This window comes from Fundulus heteroclitus, chromosome 19, assembly GCF_011125445.2.
Source record: "Fundulus heteroclitus isolate FHET01 chromosome 19, MU-UCD_Fhet_4.1, whole genome shotgun sequence".
Classification (NCBI taxonomy): domain Eukaryota; kingdom Metazoa; phylum Chordata; class Actinopteri; order Cyprinodontiformes; family Fundulidae; genus Fundulus; species Fundulus heteroclitus.
This window is the reverse complement of record NC_046379.1, coordinates 14,471,109-14,489,347: the sequence shown is the minus strand read 5'-3', so window position 1 is coordinate 14,489,347 and position 18,239 is coordinate 14,471,109. Positions and strand designations below refer to the sequence as shown.

Here is an 18,239-nt window from a genome sequence, read left to right as displayed (position 1 = left end):
CTTACTTTCAGTTCCCTTTTTGCAGTGTAGAGGGGAGCGATATTGTTGATGGCCTTGAATGTGTACAGAAGGATTTTGAATTAAATTCTGAATCTTAACGGGGAGCCAATGGAGCTGCTGTAGGACTGGGGTGGGGTGGTGAAACGAGGGGGTTGTCGTAATAATGCAAGCAGCTGAATTCTCAGCCACTTGTAGCTTTTGGAGGGATTTTTGAGGAATACCAAAGAGAAGATGAAAATAGGCAAAACGTGTACTGTTATCCCCTAGTAGGCCGTGTGCTCACTGGCTGGCACCGTGGAGCTTGATTGGCATTTGCCAGAGAACAACAGAATTAACAGGTTTGGACCTGGTGCCCTTTTCTTTTCACAGATGAGAGCAGGTTCACTCTGAGCTCGTCTGATGGTCGTGAAAAGGTCTGGAGAAGTTGAATGTTATGCTGCCAGCAACATTGTTCAGCACGATCAGTTTGGTTGTGGGTCAGTGCGGCTCTAAGTAGGCCTATCCATGGATGGACATACAGTCCTTTACAGTATAAATGAGGGCACACTGACTGCTATTAGGTATCGGGATGAAATACTTAGACCCATTATGAGACCTTTTGCTGGTGCAGTGGGTCCTCCTGAGTTCCTCCTGGTGAATTATGATGCCCAACTTCATGTGGCAAGAGTATGCAGGCAGTTCCTGGAGGATGAAGAAATTGATACCATTAACTGGCCTCCACGCTCCTCTGACCTAAATCCAACAGAACATCTCTGGGACATCATGTTTAGGTCAATCAGACGCCACTATGTTGCACCTCAGGTTCTCCGGGAGCTCAGTGATGCCCTGGTCAGGATGGAGGAGCAAATACCCCAGGACACCATCCGTCGTCTCATAAGGAGCTCGCCCCGACGTTGTCAGGCATGCATATTAGAACGTGGAGGCCATAGAAACCAGTCTAAGGGTTTAACAATACATTGATCTACATCGATATATCGATTAAGTGATTACCGATCCCCAGCTACATCAAAGAAAAATTAAAATATCGATCCATATCATCATTTTTTTTAAGACTAACCTTTATTTTGAAATTCACAAAGCACAAGACTAAGGTGAACAGGTGATCTATTTATTATTATTATTTGAGAATTAGAAGAATGTCTTTAAAATGGTCAAATCCTATTTGTTTTTTTCTTTGTTAGTTAATATCAATGTAAATAATAATGTTAGACTGCAGATTGCATCATATCGATTGCATTGATGGAAATGTTAACAGATTTTGGGATATTGCCGAATATTGTATCACCGTCCAAACAAATCCATGTAACATCGTATTGTGGTAAAGCGGGTGATTTACACCCTTAGAAACCACAGAGGACCATTTGGAGTTGTTGCAATGACCCTGGCGCATCAATTTTTCAGTTTGACTTTTAGTGACTTCAGATCAAACCCTCTTTGGGCTGATAATTTTTTATTTTCATAAAATGATGAGCCATCCTTTTTTTTTGCTCTGTATAAGTATCGATATCCAGCACAAGTCTTTTTCCAAGGAAAATATGTTTCATAATTCACCTTTAATTTTTTACCAGCATTGTATATTGCTGGTCTGATCTTAGCTATCAAAGAGCAGAATTAAAATCTAAACTTGTCAGTGCTGATTTCATGCTTTTTTTCCCTTTCTTTGTTTTGGTCAATGGAGATTTAGAGTCTGACAAATGAGGTTTTGTGGTGAGGCGAGCAGATGTCAGTATCTCCCCTGCATCAGATCTTCCTTTTGATAACTTCAGCTTTGATAAACACAACTTCAGATGTTAAAAAAATCTCCAGTCTCAAGAATTGCTTAGCAATTCACACAAACCTTTAAAAACGTATAAATTGGACCATTGCTTACATGAATTATTTGGTTCATCCATCCATCAATTGTCTTCCATTTATCCGAGATGCGGTTGCGGGGGCAGCAGACTGGTAAATCAAGAGTTTTTGTTTTTTTATCGGCTGTGCTCTTTCTTAACCACAATAGACCAAAGCAGCGGCCACATTACTGCAGATTAAGGCCCAATCCATCGGCCTATCTCTCGTTCCATTCTACCATCACTCGTGAACACGAAACAAGATACTGAAACTCCTCTGATTGAGGCAGCAACCAACCCACAACCCAGAGGGGACAATCCACCCTTTTCTGGTCAATATAACTGAAATGCAGTGTGAGACTAGTGTTGAAATACAGCATTTAGTTTCATTCAGTTAGGTCTGTTTATAAAGAACCAAAGCATTGCAAAAGCCATTTTTAAAGAGAGGAAAGAAAGGGTCCACTTGAAGAGGAAATGTTAAGCCTTACCTGACCAAATGAAGGATCAATATCAATAGATGGCTGTGTGATGTTAAAATACCTTCATACCTTTATATTCATTTTACATTTTCAGGCACATTTGCAGTTGTTTGAATATGTCAGGACTCAAGAATCTGCTTTGGTCTTGGCCTCATTCTGACTTGCCTTTAATTTCATTCTCTGGTCAGTGCTTCAACTTATTTTGATCTTCTCAAAGAGAAAGTCTGCTATAGGTATGAAGATATGCCCTTGTATCGTCGCCTGTAAGAACATAAACTACTGCAGCGTTCATTCAGCGTTTCTTTACTGAATTTCAAAGGGGTAGAAATATGTCGCCATCTGCCCAGAAAATTAACAGATGTATCACCTTCATTGGCAGTTGCCTCTGTTTTGAATTGATGTTGCTTTGTTGTCTTGTCCACAAACGTCTTTATGTTGTTTTTCACTAATCAGGCAATAGCTGACAAATATTCTTATACCTTGGATACCTTTCGTATTGATAGAAGCACAAACACAGGCTTTATCAATGTGCCGTAAAGGACAAACTGGTTTAACAGACCAGACCACCTCCTTTGTTTCCAGTTGCACCATTCTAACAAAATTCATTACATTTTTCTACTTCTTCAGTGTTTAATATATAAAAAGATTTAAGATAAGAGATGGAGTACATGATCGGTCCCATTAGGGATGGGTTACTTATAAATTAGCACAGCTAAAAGTAACGCAACACAGAACAAATACACGCTACTGACACCATCTGTTGGCTCTTGTACTTCACTTCCTGACTGAATGTTCTACTTTACTCAGTTGATTAAGCTCCTGCACAGTCATTTGGTAGTCATGGTGTGGTTAAAATACAATGGAGATAAAATAAAATACCTCTTTTTTTTCACAAGCTAAAGCCAACCCTTGCACAAGTCCTGAACTGACCCTTGTTTGCGAAAACACACAGCAGTAGCAGGTTTGCAAAACACGATTATTTTATCTTCATACCATCTGTAGGAATCAAGGTGTGTTGGTTTGTTTTTCTGTGTTAAGAAATGTAATAGTTGGCAAGAGAGAACTGTTGCATAATGTGGCAACATGTAACTGATTTGAGTTTATTATAATGTAGGTTCAAGGCCCTGTAGGTAAATGCTTTCATTAAACTCTGGAATTTGCATGTAATGGAAAATCACAGGCAATAATAGCAACATTTAGTGTTCTTCAGTCCGGAGATAAAGCATTAGGTTAAGCTCTGGTGTGATATTATCATGTAATCAAATTGCAGAACTGTTGATGAGTACTTGCTATGATCAGTAAAGCAAAAAGCAAGTGCAGAAACACGTTGACTCCCATTTTTTATGGTGGCACGGTCCTTCATTCATTCAAACGTGACTCAAACTAGAACAGTTACAGAGCGAAATGCGAATTATTTCTCTTTAACCTGGGAAGATGCTATTTCCAGCAAATGTGTTCTTGCTGTAGGAGATATTTTCAAACCTCTGTAAACTCAAAACAAACAAAAAATGCACGAAATGTCAACTTTGTGTGAACCTTTGTGCTGTCATAATATAGTGTAGTTAGAGTCCTGTTTGTAATAGACAGCAACAGTCATTAAATGTTTCACAGTTTGTGTGTAATGTAGCAGTTTTGATAAGGATAATGTGAACTAAATAAGTCTGAAATACTGAAACAGTAGATTTTCTCCTTAATTAGTCCAGATTACAAGTTCCTTATCGTCTGTCACTGGAAACTAAAGTGCTCTAGAATGATGATCACATGTATTTTTGTGGAACTGCAATCCAACTCAATGGGAGTTACAGAATATTTTCTTTCTCCACCAGATGGGAGCTCAATTAACATCATTATATTCTTATTGCACACCTGAGAAAATTCACCAGCTGTACTCAGTTACCTGTAGTAACAGCTGGCGCTACAAGGGAAAGCTGCTGCCTCTGTAGAGCAGACATATATCCATCTACCACCAGAGAAACCGTTTATTTTTTAGTATTTTTCATTTTTTCTGACTTGACATGTCACCATTTAAAAATATTTTTTTTTACTTTGACACTAAAAAAGATGCTTAATATTTGTTAGCTTTTTATATCATGACAAATAATATCTGTTGAATATGAGACTGTTTTTAACATAGGTCAAAATACGGCGGTTCATTCTTTTGATATTAAACCAGCCGCTTGATGTTTTTCAGTCAATAATGTATATTTACCTATTATTTAATTCATTAGGTGTAAAAAGAAGTATGAATCCACTGTTTTGACTAAAGTTGATTATTCGAGGCTGAAGATGCACCTCTCAGCTTTTTCAGGCCGGCGCTGATTTCTTGTTTTCTTTGAAGTCTGCCCCGTCAAATCCGATTTTGGCTCGCTGCAGGTTCTTTGATCAAGTCAGAAAATGTCACAGTTGGTTCTTGTTGTGGTTGTAGACTGGAAATGGATTACTTAGATTTGATTCATTTATTGGGTAATGAAAATAACACATTTTCACTTTTTTACCTGCTGGTAACTGATCAGAGCCAATTAAGGGAAGGTTTATCCCGGTTCTGATCTCACTGTTGTGTGTCTGTTTCCATAATAGCAATACTGACAGAAAATGGAGACAATTGAAAGGAGAGAAAACCACCATGGGTGGTTTACAGGTGCACCTCTGCAAACAGTCTGAGCATTGACACAAAATGAGACTGTTTGTGGTTGGGAGCGATGATGAAGAAAATAATCATGCAATATTAAGTTTGATCTTTCTACAGGAAGAGCAGGCTGTTGTGGTTCTGTCGGCAATAAGGGAACAGTGGTGGCGATTTGCTGTGCTGCAGAGTAACATAACAGCATGAGTGGACGAGAATGGCACAGCAGGCAGGGCCATGCACAGAAATTATTCAGTATTTAGATAGATGGAAAATGTTATGGCCTGTTAATAGCTGACTATCCTTTTTTTACTCTCCTTTTATATTGGGTTTATTTAGGGATGATCAAACCATCTTGGTTTTTGTTTGTACTCATTTTCTAGATAGCTGACTTCGTCTTCTTCGTAGAAATTATTCTCCAAGTCTTCTAAGAAGTGAAAGTTATGGCTAATACGGTTCTCATCTGTTCTTAAATGTCTGTAGATTTGCCATTATATGTTGCTTTTTTGCATCTTTTAGCCTACCACAAGTTCTGTTTAAGTGATTTCTTTATTCTATGAGTCAGTCAGCAATAACACCCAGGTGGCTAATTAAATTAAACTTAGCTTAATCACTGTTTATTAATCATTTAGCAAGGGAGCAAAAATGGAATAATGAATTTACAAACCTGAGAGTTATTTGTAGCTCAGTGCCCAACCACCTCCTCTATGGATGCATATTAAATGCTTCTTTTCATGACACGGTTCCTATCGTTTTTGTGCTTATACCAGTTGTCAAAAATCTGATGAGAAACAAAAATCACAGCCGCCCTTATAGGAAACCACAGAAATTATTTTGGAATATTTTGTGACTGAAAATGTATTATACAATTTTTATGAGTTTTATGATAGTAGCACTTAGAGCTGAACGATTTTGCCAAAAATCAATATTGCAATTTATTTCAACCATGATTGCGATTTAATTTTGACTTTTCTCTGCATTAGCCACAAGCAACAAAAATGCCCTGTAGACAAAGATGTTTGTAAACAAGGACTATTTGAAACAAGAAATCTAACAGTTTTTATTAATCAGAATATTATTATTCAAGAGAAATAGCTTGCTGAGTTGGACATCAATTCTTGTTGAACAAATAGTTCAAAATGCAACCAACAAATTAGTCTACGTATTAAACAGTTTGACCAGTACTTAATGCTATGGTGATATTCCTGAAAGTTTCTGGTAAAAAAGTATTATTATATACTCTAAAACAAGTAATAAAATTAGATTATCTCACTGCTGCCATTCCGTGTGGAGGCAAACCCACTAAACATATTATAGACAGCTAAAGGTCCCTATCCATTAATTGCTACATAACCAAAAATTGCAAACCTCTGCAATTTGGAAATTGCATATTTTAAAATTGTGATTATATTGCAAATGCGATCAATTGTTCAGCCTTAGTAGCACTTAAAACTAGGGCTGCATTATCCACATCCTTTCACTTCTGATCCGATCCCGATACCCGAGTTTGGATATCTGCCGATACTAATACTATTCTGATACCAGAGCTCTGATTGCTTTAATGTTATCGTCATTCTTATTATTATAATTTTGACTGTAATAAACTCCTCCATACAGGCAAATATGATATGTAAGTATGTATATCCCAAAAGACAATTTGAGATAAGTATAAGGTCAGAATAAACTGTAAATCATGTTCACAGGGGGAAAAAACAACCCTGAAAACAAATGTGCAACTGTAAGGGTTTCAAATTGACTGATTTTAATAAACCCTCGATCAATAACCATAAAGGGTAAACTTTCTTCCTGTTCAGATTTTTAACCTTACTTTATTTTAATCACTTCTGATTTTACCCTTTTTATTAACTCTATGTCTTGTATTTTTACACTCTTAATTGTGGCAATTTGAGCTATATAAACCTGATGTAAAGTGAATTTTAAATAACCCGTATTATTCTTTTTTTGTTTTCCTGCAATACTACCCCATTTTGCTTCATGCGATCAGCACAAATTAAGTATACTGACTCAGCAGCAAATCAAGGTTTTCAAATATCCAATATGTTAATAAAAAAAAGTGCAATAACTACAGACATTCACAGTAATCTATATAGCTGCCATCTTGTCTGGTGGAAGTTTACCTTGTGTTTGGAATGACTCCTGATGTGATTCCTGCTGTCTGCTACTTAAAGGCTCCCACATACATAGTCCACAGACCGGCTCGCAGTATGCAACTAAAAAAATTGCCTTGCTCTGCAATGGGGAACGGTTTCAGATGTTAGGTTTATTCATTTAAGTTCATAGGTTGCAACACTTTTTAACATTATTTATTTTATTTCTAGTGTAAAACATTTCCGCACAGCATGTTGTGACTAAGAGTTGGTTAGCTACGGTGGCTAGCTTCAATGGATGGATTTGCAGAATGGAAGTGGGTCTCATTAGAGGTGGAGTAAGGAAATCCCTTCCACAGTTAAGAGCCAGGTAGCAGAGCAGTCGGCAGAGAGAGAAGGGCTGTACTTGGTATTATTGGGTAGAGAATGTGGAGACTTTTCAGCAGAAAACTTTAAAGCACAGACGCAGCTAAAGGATCAGCAATGTCCGTAGGTTGGATCAGAATTTTCCAATCCATAAAATACGTTGGTATCATGTGATAGCGATACCAGATACGAACGGCCCCACCCTTACTCAAAACCAATCTTGCTATACTGCATAAAGATTCTCATTTAAAGCTTTTCAGTAATTTATTATTCTCATAGAGCCTGAAGGTTGTTGTTTTTTTTTTGCACACAAAAAATCCTACATTTGGCTTTAACAATTGAGGCGTTGCTTTCATTTGGGTTTGTCGTTTAATTCCAATATTTGGTCGAGTCCTATTGCATAAGATGCCAAACTAACGTCTTTTATTGCAAGTTATGTCACATAAAACACTTTTGTAACTAAGTGGCATTGATTTTAAGGTTCCTGCAGGGTCTTAAAAAGTACCAAAGTCTTGAATTTCATTCTCTGAATTTAATGCCTTAAAGAGTTTTAAAGTCCAGCTTTACCGATATCTTCAATTACATTACATTTTCATAGATCTTAAATGCGTTTATCTATTGCCTGTTCTATTGCGTTGTTTTTTACTCTAGCTTCATTCAATCGTTTCATGCGTTGTAGTTTTGGTTGGGGTAAAACGGTGGTTGTGGGGGTTTCTGCTGCGACCAAACTACAAGGCGCATACATAATGTTGAGCCGCAAAATGATTCCCCCTGAAACTGGTTGGTTTCAGGAGGAAAGTAGATTGTTTTTTTTGTGGCACCAGTGCCCTTTATTTGAGAGTAGGCTGACAGGAAATGTGGCTGAGAAAGAGGGGGAAGACATGCGGCAAGGGTTCATAGGCCAGGACTCAAACCTGGGATGGCTACGTCAAGGACTGAGGCCTCCGGACATGGGTCGCATGCTCTACCCTTGTGCCACCACAGCGCCCTGCATGATCAGATTTTAAATGGAGGATATTCATCAAACGACTAAAAACACAAATCAAAGAGTCCTAGATTTTCTTCTGTATTTTCACGTTTCTATATTAGCTGCCACTAGTGGGTTTAATAAATAAATCTTCATAATTTTTTTAAGACTCAATAAAATTTTACTTCTGAATTCTAAAGACACTGAAATCTTTGAATTGTTGTGCTGCTGAAAAGTGCTATATAAATAAACTTGTCTTGCCTAAAACTGTGTTAATGGAGATGTCTTGTGAAAATGGAATTCACATTATATGTTGCTGAAACGTGTCATCGTAACCATAATGAAGCTTACCATGCCGTGCAGCAGACAAAATATATCATGTAACACAGGTTATTAAGCTTTTAGGTCACTATTTGGAATTTATAAAGGCATTATATTTAAATCATCATCCATTGTCTTAAGATTTCTTACATTTAACCCACTTCAGCTAGAAGAACCGCAGTCAGCAATTTGTTTTCTGGACCTTTGATCCAGCCAATAACAGCTTTCACTCGTTTGGCCTAGGAGGCTAAAATTAAAGTTCTTAAGCAAAAGATTGTGAGCTCAGTCCCTGTAGCAACTTTAGTCCGTTCCGTCGACCACTTTCCAACTGGCAGCAAATTGTTCTAGTTTTTAAAAATGCTAAATGAAATTCAAGAGTCCAGTTTGCTCATCATTTCCAGCAGCTTACTTCCACAGGCAGCAAATGAGCATTTCCCTTAAAGCCCGCCCAAGGCAGAGTGTTCGTTTCAGCTATTTCTCAGGTCTGAAGCAAGTCATTCATTTAGATTGTTAAGCACATTATAAAATGGCTTTTTATTGTACTAACAGCCAATAACAATACACAAAAACTAAGCCAGATTCTCTCAGAGGGCATTGCAGGTTTGAGGTCCTCCAGATTCATTGTACTGCATCAGTACTGTCTGAACTCTGGGCTTGTGTGCTTATAGGCTGTGGCTGGGGCCAGTTAAACAAAATAATGTCTTTTTCCATGTTTCAGATTCATGTTAAAGTCTTAAATATATTAGGGTTTTATGAAATTCATTGAAATATCAAACATATTTACTTTGCTTCAAATTGGTCTGCAGATTTTCACGTAGTTCAGAATGAGGTTCCTGGTTTATCTGTTTTGCATGTTGATGAAACATTTAGGTGCCGCATATAATGATAGGAGAAAAGCATTATGAAGAATGATGGTCTCTAGTTGTTTAAACACTAACAGCAAGTTTTAGATTCCTGCAAGGTCTTAAATTTAATTATGTCCAGAACCTGAAATTCACTGCGAGAGTGCAGGTATTGGGAAGTATATAATTGATTCCCACAAGAAATAGCTCTTATAATGCCAGGCTAACTGGCCCAAAATATATTGGTGGCTTGAACATATTAAGGTTGAAATGAGCGGATCCACTTGTAAAATGTGTGGGCCAGTGCCTTTTACTAGGCAATAATACAAATCATCAACTTTGCGACGCTACTCAGAGGGTGTTGCTCATGCAGCAGCAAAGTGTATAGCTGGGATAATTGTTGAGGCCCAGTCAGTAAAGACCGTTTATGTGAGTTGTTTTATTATAAATAATCAGATATCTTATTTTAACTGTCATTCTGGGAAGAGATAGGGTCAGGGAAAGAAGAGAGGATGGAGACTAGACAGGACGGAGGCACCAAAAAGATTAATAATGCAACCCAGAGAGTAGGAGAAAATGCCAACAAACGACAGCAATGTAAATAGTTGAGATAATCTCTAATGCCAGCTCAGCAAAGGCAAAGGTCATGTGGGCAGTTTAACTTTTTAAGAATTTTATTTCAACAATGTTATTGTTATGAACAGAGATACAGCAGAGAAGCTCTAGAAGAGTGAAAGAGAGGATTATGGAGACAAAAGAGCAGCGATAGCCTCAGATACAGCTATGATGACCTCTAGAGGAGTAGATTAAAAGGGACAATAATGATCTGAGGTAAGAATACAACCATGTTAGCCTCACAAGTAGGAGAATTTCTTCCTGGATAGTTCTCCGTGCTTAAAAACATTTTCCTCCTTTAGCCCTGGTGTTATGAAGGGGAAAGAAATGAAGCAGAGGAGACCAAACGGAATAGAGAGTGGAGACAAGCTCCTAAATTTTATTCACTTAAATGTGACAAAACCCTGTAAATTACTTGAAATAATTGCAAGTAAGTGGCCACTTGTTATTTTGCTGCTCCATTCTGTGAAGTGTTGAATGTCAAAGTCCAACGTTGTTATAAAACTGTTGTGATAAAATGTGAGTTGCTGATCCACAAAGAAAGCTAATATAAGGAGTTTCTGTTAAAAATTGGACAAATTATTTGGAGGATACACAAACAGATCTATGATGGGCTTTTAAATCATATATTTACATGCAAACAATAATTCTGTTTTAATATTAGAAAAAAAACGGTATGTTTTATTAAAATAAATTACATTTTTCCTATGGATTAGTAATATAATTAATTATTATTGCAGTTTGCTGTTGGTGTTGAAATCACTGAAGACACACCAGAAGAGGAACACGTTGCTTTTTTCAAGTCTTTTCCCGTAGATTTCTTTTCTCTAATCAGTTTTGCCACTAAAGTCTTTTTAAGTAAAGGACCTAATATTAAAATAAGTCACTTTTAATCTATCACAATGTGAAACAAAATGTTTGGTTTTGTCTTCATCGTGTAATTTTTTTCTCACTCTTGATTAAGCACAACGGTCATATTAAATCTGCCCCTCAGTTTTTGTAAAATGCGGCAGCTTTGATCACTTCTGTCAGAGGTCATTATTTGACCATTTGCTTCATCATATGCACGGTCGATCGTGGTTTTAAGCTATCCCTTTGATCATTTGTTGTTGTTGTTTTTTTATGAGTAATAATGGGACTGAATAAGTGCCGATTAATCAATGTTAAATACAATTTTCTTTATAAATTTTCTATATAAATATTTAAAACACTTGAAAGAAAATATGCCTAGTCCAGTCTTGTTGCTTCACTGATTGGTTTGTTTTAATTTAACTTACCTTCAAATTCTTCTCAGTCTTTACTCTGACGTCGAGGAAATCAGCAGGTGGTTAAATTTGTAGTTTTTAGACCAGCTTTAGTAATTTTACTGACTGTTGCCTTTCAACTCATTAATGCATTATAAAAAGTACCAACAAAGTATTCCTTTAAGACTTTGTGCATTCCTGTACCAACAATAATTTGACAGAAGTGTCACATGTTAAAAGTTTAGTTTATTGGAAACAATTTAGTTTGTATTTCCTAACCCGCTCTAGAATTCATGCAAAATAAGAAAATGAAAAACTGTCTTCACTGTCCAGCTGTTCTATGACTCCACCTACAGGCTGATAGCGGAAGTTAAAATTAGAAGACAGCTGACCTTAACCAGTAGGACCAACGGTAATAGATGGGGTAAAAGTTTTGAATGTAAACTTCAGCAAAAAGCGGAGAAAGCAGGGCAAAATTAGCCATAGTGGGAAACTATGTTCATGGTAACAGCATGTTACTGTTCATTCTCTCCTTAGGACAAAAATAGCTCCAGCTGGCTCTGAGCATTCTTGTGTCTCCATAGCCATTGAGATTTGCTGACTGTCTGCAAATGTGGGATTTACATATTTATTGCGTACAGACTCAGATGTGTCCTGATGTTGGTACATCCGACTTATTCCACTTTAATTTTATTAGTATTTGATCATGTCATTGGCTGCTTTAGGGAATATGACGGCTTTTAGAATTATGTAAGGGTATGCGATCCCTGCTTGACGCACAGAAAATGTGTACAGATTTGTGGATAAAAGGCCATTGATAAATTGTCTAAATAGAAAACACTGTCAAAGAAAGCTCTGAAACATTTCAGTAGTTTTATGGTAGTTCTTTTAGATTTTGTGCAGCAGCACTTTTGTGAGCATAAAACTCTCAAAACATCATAAATTCATTTCAGTTTTAGGCCTTAAAGTGTTAAAGTCCGCCAGGAATTTAATTTAGCTGTTTATTAAAGGTGGGTGTTCATTAATCGAGGGCTTCTTCTAAAGCATTGCCACATCCTGATTCTGCCATCACCGTGTATCGTCATGGGGATGGTGTTGTCAGGGCAATGTGCAGTGTTTGTTTTTGCTACATATAGAATTTTATATGTAGTTATGTGTTTATATGTAGTAAGTTTGGGCTCATTTGGCTGGCACAGCTTCCACATGTTTGGTGTGTTCTTTCCAGGGTTTCTTAATAACTTTAAGCTGGATTTCTTGTGGTTTTCTTTTTACCGTTGTTTTTCTTCTTGCCACTCATCCTTAAAAGTCTGATATTTGAACTAATAGTTGAACCTGAATTGTGGATCTCTGAAGCTTCTCCAAAGTCACCAAAGCCTCTTGCATCTTTAATTATATGTTGGCTTCTCTCATTTATGCTCTCTATGTCCGGCCTTTCACTTTAGGATGACAGCCATTTGTTAGAATGTTTGGAGTTGTGCATTTATTTATTTAAAAAAAAAAAAATCAGATAATGAATTGAACCTTTCTCTATGAGACTTTTCAGTGTTGTTAGATTTAATACATACTTTCCCAATTGAGATGCATAGTATAGTTCAAATATATTGCCATCGCAGTAGTGGTGCGTACAATAATAATTTTGCAAAGGACTGTTTTGACGCTAAATTTGATGGCTTTCATCTTCTAAGTCTCAGAAACTCAAAGATGCTTGAGAATAATATGCTCTCTCTGTTTGTTTGAGTTTCACTGCAGTTGATTCCCACATTTGACACAACTGCCCAGTTTACTCAGGTCCACAAAGTGCTGGTGTCACAATAATGACAAATAGGAGAATGAGGACTCTGTGGATTAACCACGACTGATTAGAGTATTCACAATAATCAGCAATCATGGCTCAGTTGAGTTATATCCTAATATTAAGCAATCCTATTTCACAACACTGGTGTTGTCAGTGTGAACCTTTTATGTGATTATTGTTGGGCTGCAGATTGAGTACAAAAAACCGATCAGTTATGACATGATTAGTTTATGTTTTAGACATGTTTTGTAAAAGATGCTGCCTATTTTTTATTGATCCTCTGATTTACATCAGGCTGAGCTTCTGCATCCCCCTCCTGTCTGATCTAATTGTGCCTGTAGATGCCGCAGTTGTTAAAATATTTTCTTCTTCTTTCAGTTCTACAAGCATGTCGTCCAGAGTGTAGAGAAGTTTATTCAGAAGGTAAGTTAAATTATTAGTCACTCTGATTTTTATTTAAGCTAATTTATGAAATGGCTTTGGCTGTAATATTTTAAATGCATTTTTGTTTTTGTTTTGCTTTATTATGGTTTTTGAGGCAGCAGCTGTAATTTATTTTTAAAATGGTGTCTTCCTGAATGATCAGATGATAGTTTGAGTATTAATATGAATTTTCTATTGTTTCCCTTTTTTTTAACTTGTGAGTTTGTGTCTTTTCTACGCAGTGCAAGCCAGAATACAAAGTCCCTGGGCTGTACGTCATCGACTCCATTGTCAGACAGTCACGGCACCAGTTTGGGACAGAGAAGGATGTTTTTGCCCCTCGCTTCAGCAAGAACATCATCACAACGTTCCAGCATCTTTACAGATGCCCTCCAGATGACAAGGTCAGTAGGTTTTTAATAGTTTTTCTGTTCCTCAGCTTCCCTTGTTTTTGTCCGGTTAGTAATGATAGGAACTATATGTTTAAAAAAAAAAAAAACACGGAAATAAACAAAAAATCTTACTTTTAGGCTTCGGCTGTTTATTTTATTCCAGTTGTTGCTGTTTTTCACTGGAGAAGTGAACATTTTATTAATAGCCAAAAGGTTATCTTTGGTCCATGGTTACGTTCTTCTTGAAAATGAAATACACTGCATAAAGGGAACTCAAAGCAAGTAAAATTTTCTTGAAATTAGTATAGTTTTCCGTCATTTGAGCAGCTAAATAAGACTATTTGCCAATGGAATGAGTATTTTCAAACCAAAAATAAGATAATTTGATATACTGCACTTGAAATAAGATGATGGAGATGAATTGTTCTTATTTTAAGTGCAAAAATCTTATTCCATTGGCAAATAGTCTTATTTAGCTGCTCAAATCAAGTAAAAATGCACACATTTCAAGAAAACTTTACTTACTTTGAGTTCCCTTTTTGCATTGTATAAACTAGCACTAAACATTACTGGCTGAAGTGTGCTCAAGTAACTCTAAGCGGGAGGAAACCCACAACTACAAAAAACACAACTCATCCTAAGTTGTTTAGGCTAAAGCTTTACTCACTGTTCTGCACCGGTATGTTTGTGTCATCTGTCTTTGGCGCGTTCAGAGTAAGATAGTGCGAGTCCTGAATCTGTGGCAGAAGAATGCCGTCTTCAAGAGTGACATCATCCAGCCTCTGCTGGACATGGCTGCAGGGATTCCTCCTCCCAGCACCACTCCTGTCCTGCCCAGCAGTGCTGCACCGATCAATAACACTACACCTGGTGAGTAAGACCCCGCGTGGAGTGGAGGGAAACACACACCAGATAACCCCTGACACCAGTATTTACGCCTCTGTCTATTCAGGCACCCCAGCGACGCCCGCCACTCCAGCAAATATAGTCCAGGGTCTGCCTGACTGGGCCTCCCAGATCACAAACACAGATACTGTTGCTGCTGTCGCACAAATCCTGCAGAGTCCCCAGGGACAACAGGTGAGTGGATGTGGTCCACCAGTGCTGACTGTGAAATGCGTTTAGCAAAGCAGGGTGAAAGTCTTCTACTATTGCGTAAAAGTCATCCATTTATTTGTGTCTGCCCGCCCTTCAAGTTTTATCTATTTGTCCATCCATCCATCCATCCATCCATCCATCCATCCATCCATCCATCCATCCATCCATCCATCCATCCATCCATCCACAATTACAAAAGGGTCTTGTGAAGTCTGAAAAAATAACTTCCTCCTTCCTTCCTTCAGTCTAGCTCACTCTCCTTCCTTCCTTCGTTCATTCCTTCTTTCCTTGACTCTAGCCAACTTTCCCTTTTCTTTCTTTCTTTCTTTCTTTCTTTCTTTCTTTCTTTCTTTCTTTCTCCAACTTTCTTTCCTTCCTTCCTTCCTTCCTTCCTTCCTTCCTTCCTTCCTTCCTTCCTTCCTTCCTTCTTTTCTTCTTTGTGTCTTGCCAACTTTCCTTCCTTCCTTCCTCCTTGAGTCTTGCCAACTTTTCCTTCCTTCCTTCCTTCCTTCCTTCCTTCCTTCCTTCCTTCCTTCCTTCCTTCCTTCCTTCCTTCCTTCCTTCCTTCCTTCCTTCCTTCCCTCCCTCCTCCTTGAGTCTTGCCAACTTTTCCTTCCTTCCTTCCTTCCTTCCTTCCTTCCTTCCTTCCCTCCCTCCCTCCTCCTTGAGTCTAGCCAACTTTTCTTCTGTCCTTTCTTCCTCCTTGAGTCTAGCCAACTTTTCCTTCCTTCCTTCCTTCCATCCTTCCTTCCTTCCTCCTTGAGTCTAGCCAACCTTTCCTTCCTTCCTTCCTTCAGTCTGGACACCTTTCATTCCTTCCTTCCTTCCTTCCTTCCTTCCTTCCTTCCTTCCTTCCTTCCTTCCTTCCTTCCTTCCTTCCTCCTTGAGTCTAGCCAACTTTTCCTTTCTTCGTTCGTTCCTTCCTTCCTTCCTTCTTTCAGTCTGGACACCATCCCCCCCCCCCCTAAACTGCAGTTTTCTGACGATGAGGAAATGGTTTTAAAATCTTGTTTCTACTCCTTCCTAACTCTACATCGGTGTTATAATGACTCAGACATTGTGCCCTGTCTGCTACAGCTGCAGCAACTGGTCCAGAGTCTGCAGATGCAGCAGCAGAAGCCTCAGCCATCCCTGCTGCAGGCCTTGGATGCTGGCCTGGTGGTACAATTACAAGCTCTGACAGCTCAGCTTACTGCTGCCGCCACTGCCAACAGCCTCAACCCCCTGGAGCAAAGAGTCTCCTCTTTTAATAAGGTAACGCCGCAGTCAGCAACTGTTGCCGTCTTCTTTTGGGTGTGCCGAGTTTTGCTAATGTGATTACTGCGTTTTTTGTTTTTTTTTGCAGAAACTGTTGGGTCCTTTTGACTTTGGGAACGATTCAGAACGTAGCGAGGAAGCTAAAAAGGACTCCTCATCTTCTCAAATGTAAGTTCAGAATGCTTTTTGATTTTTCTTTACATAAAACCTTACTAGAAATAGCCCAGAGACCTTTTTTCCTGTCGCATGTTAAGGTTTTGTATTAAATCCAGCTGCTGATCATTTTCAGGCCCATGGTGTCTGAGCCCATGAACAGCTCACTCTTTCATCAACTGGCCGAGCAACTCCAGCAACAAAACCTGGAGCAGTTTCAGAAGCAGCTGCTAGAGCACCAGCAGAAGGTGAATTACACGGATCTCTAACAACGGCCTTGTTTATTGCCTTGTACAAGTGCATCTCAATAAATGAAAACATGGTTTAAAAATGTATTTATTTCACTTAAACTGGAGTAGAAGTCAACTCTCCTATACATTTATTACACGCAGAACAATATGTTTTAAGTGTTTAATTTTATCAATTTTGATTAAGGCTTATAGGTCATTACCAAAGAAGCTGGCTGTTCACATTACTGTGTTCATCACGGGAAATTGAGTGGAAGGAAAAACTGTGGTTAAAAGGTTTGCAGGGGATTGTGAAGCAAAGCAGGAGTTTAGGAGAGATTTCAAATGATTCAATGCTTAAAGTAGCACCACAGAGACATTTGTTGTGTTGAGCCACAGTTGATCCAGGAGCATCTTACATGGGAAAGGAGGATATTGATTTGAAAATCAAGGTGCAAGTGGCTGAAGGGCGTGTGGCTGAGTTCCTAAACGGATGGTCAGACTTTTATTGTCAGGATTTTTTGCTAGAGAGCAGAATGAATGGCTCCACAAGTTATGCCAAGTTGTCCGTGTCCTGAAGCCAGAAAACGCCTCATCGTGTTTTACTGTGGATGTGAAGCCCTTTTTTCGGGCATTCCCCTTATCTCTCATCAGTTCACAAAATGTTTTACTTAAATATTATCATTTTACTTTTAGTTTGCTTTTTTGGCAAATATTGAAAGAGATTTTGTTGTTTTTAATCTACACTGCTTTTCACCCTCTACCTCAGGGGTGGCCAACTCCGGTCCCCGAGAGCCAGCGTCCTGCAACCTTTAGATGTGTCCCTGGTCTGACACACCTGAGTCAAATAATCTGTTAATTAGCAAGACTCTGAAGAACCTGACTGCATACTGAGGAGCTAATTGTGCTATTTGATTCAGGTGTGTGGGGCCAGGGAAACCTCTGAAAGTTTGAGGACACCGGCCCTCGAGGACCGGAGTTTGTCAACCCATGCTCTACCTCCTCCGTGGCAGCCATTTTTTGCGCTGTCTTTTTCTTATAGTTGAATAATGAACAGTGAGCTCAACTGAGACCAGTAAGGCTTCAAAGCATTATTTGAAGAACTGCATTTTGTATTTATTTTTGTCTGCTATTAAAATAGTTTGTTTCGAAACATTTTTGACAAAGAATGAAAATAAAGAAGTGTGTCTGACCTTAACCTTTTGGGTTTATTTACTGAAATAAGTGTTTGAGGTACACTTGTCCAAGCCTTCAGTGTAAAGATCCAATTTGTTTCTATTCTCTATATTGTTGGAAAACTGTTAAAAACAAATGCTGTTGGTTCCTCCAGGCCATGAACATCGAAGGGCAGGACTCAATGTACGGGCAGGAAAACTCGGTGCCGACGGCTCAGAGCAGCTCTCAGCCACAGCTTCCTGAGCCGGAGAACAAGATGGACGACTCCATGGACAACCAGCAGCAGGTATCTGGTGCAGTTCGGAGATTTCATTTAAGCAGCAT

At 38.4% G+C, this 18,239-nt stretch overlaps 1 protein-coding gene across 3 annotated transcripts in view; it reads left to right on the top strand.

Moving 5' to 3' along the window:
• scaf8 (SR-related CTD-associated factor 8) overlaps positions 1 to 18,239 on the top strand; it is a 40,491-nt gene that overhangs the window by 10,758 nt on the left and 11,494 nt on the right. For all 3 annotated transcript variants that reach the window (XR_002428134.2, XM_012862043.3, XM_021316168.2), the window contains exons 3-10: positions 13,568 to 13,612; positions 13,855 to 14,016; positions 14,718 to 14,874; positions 14,957 to 15,084; positions 16,180 to 16,356; positions 16,448 to 16,527; positions 16,649 to 16,760; positions 18,070 to 18,201. Coding sequence is in view for 2 of the 3 variants with exons in the window: in XM_012862043.3 (XP_012717497.2) it covers positions 13,568 to 13,612; positions 13,855 to 14,016; positions 14,718 to 14,874; positions 14,957 to 15,084; positions 16,180 to 16,356; positions 16,448 to 16,527; positions 16,649 to 16,760; positions 18,070 to 18,201 (993 nt within the window). In the remaining variant the exon portion in view is untranslated. The remainder of the gene's footprint in view (positions 1 to 13,567; positions 13,613 to 13,854; positions 14,017 to 14,717; positions 14,875 to 14,956; positions 15,085 to 16,179; positions 16,357 to 16,447; positions 16,528 to 16,648; positions 16,761 to 18,069; positions 18,202 to 18,239) is intronic.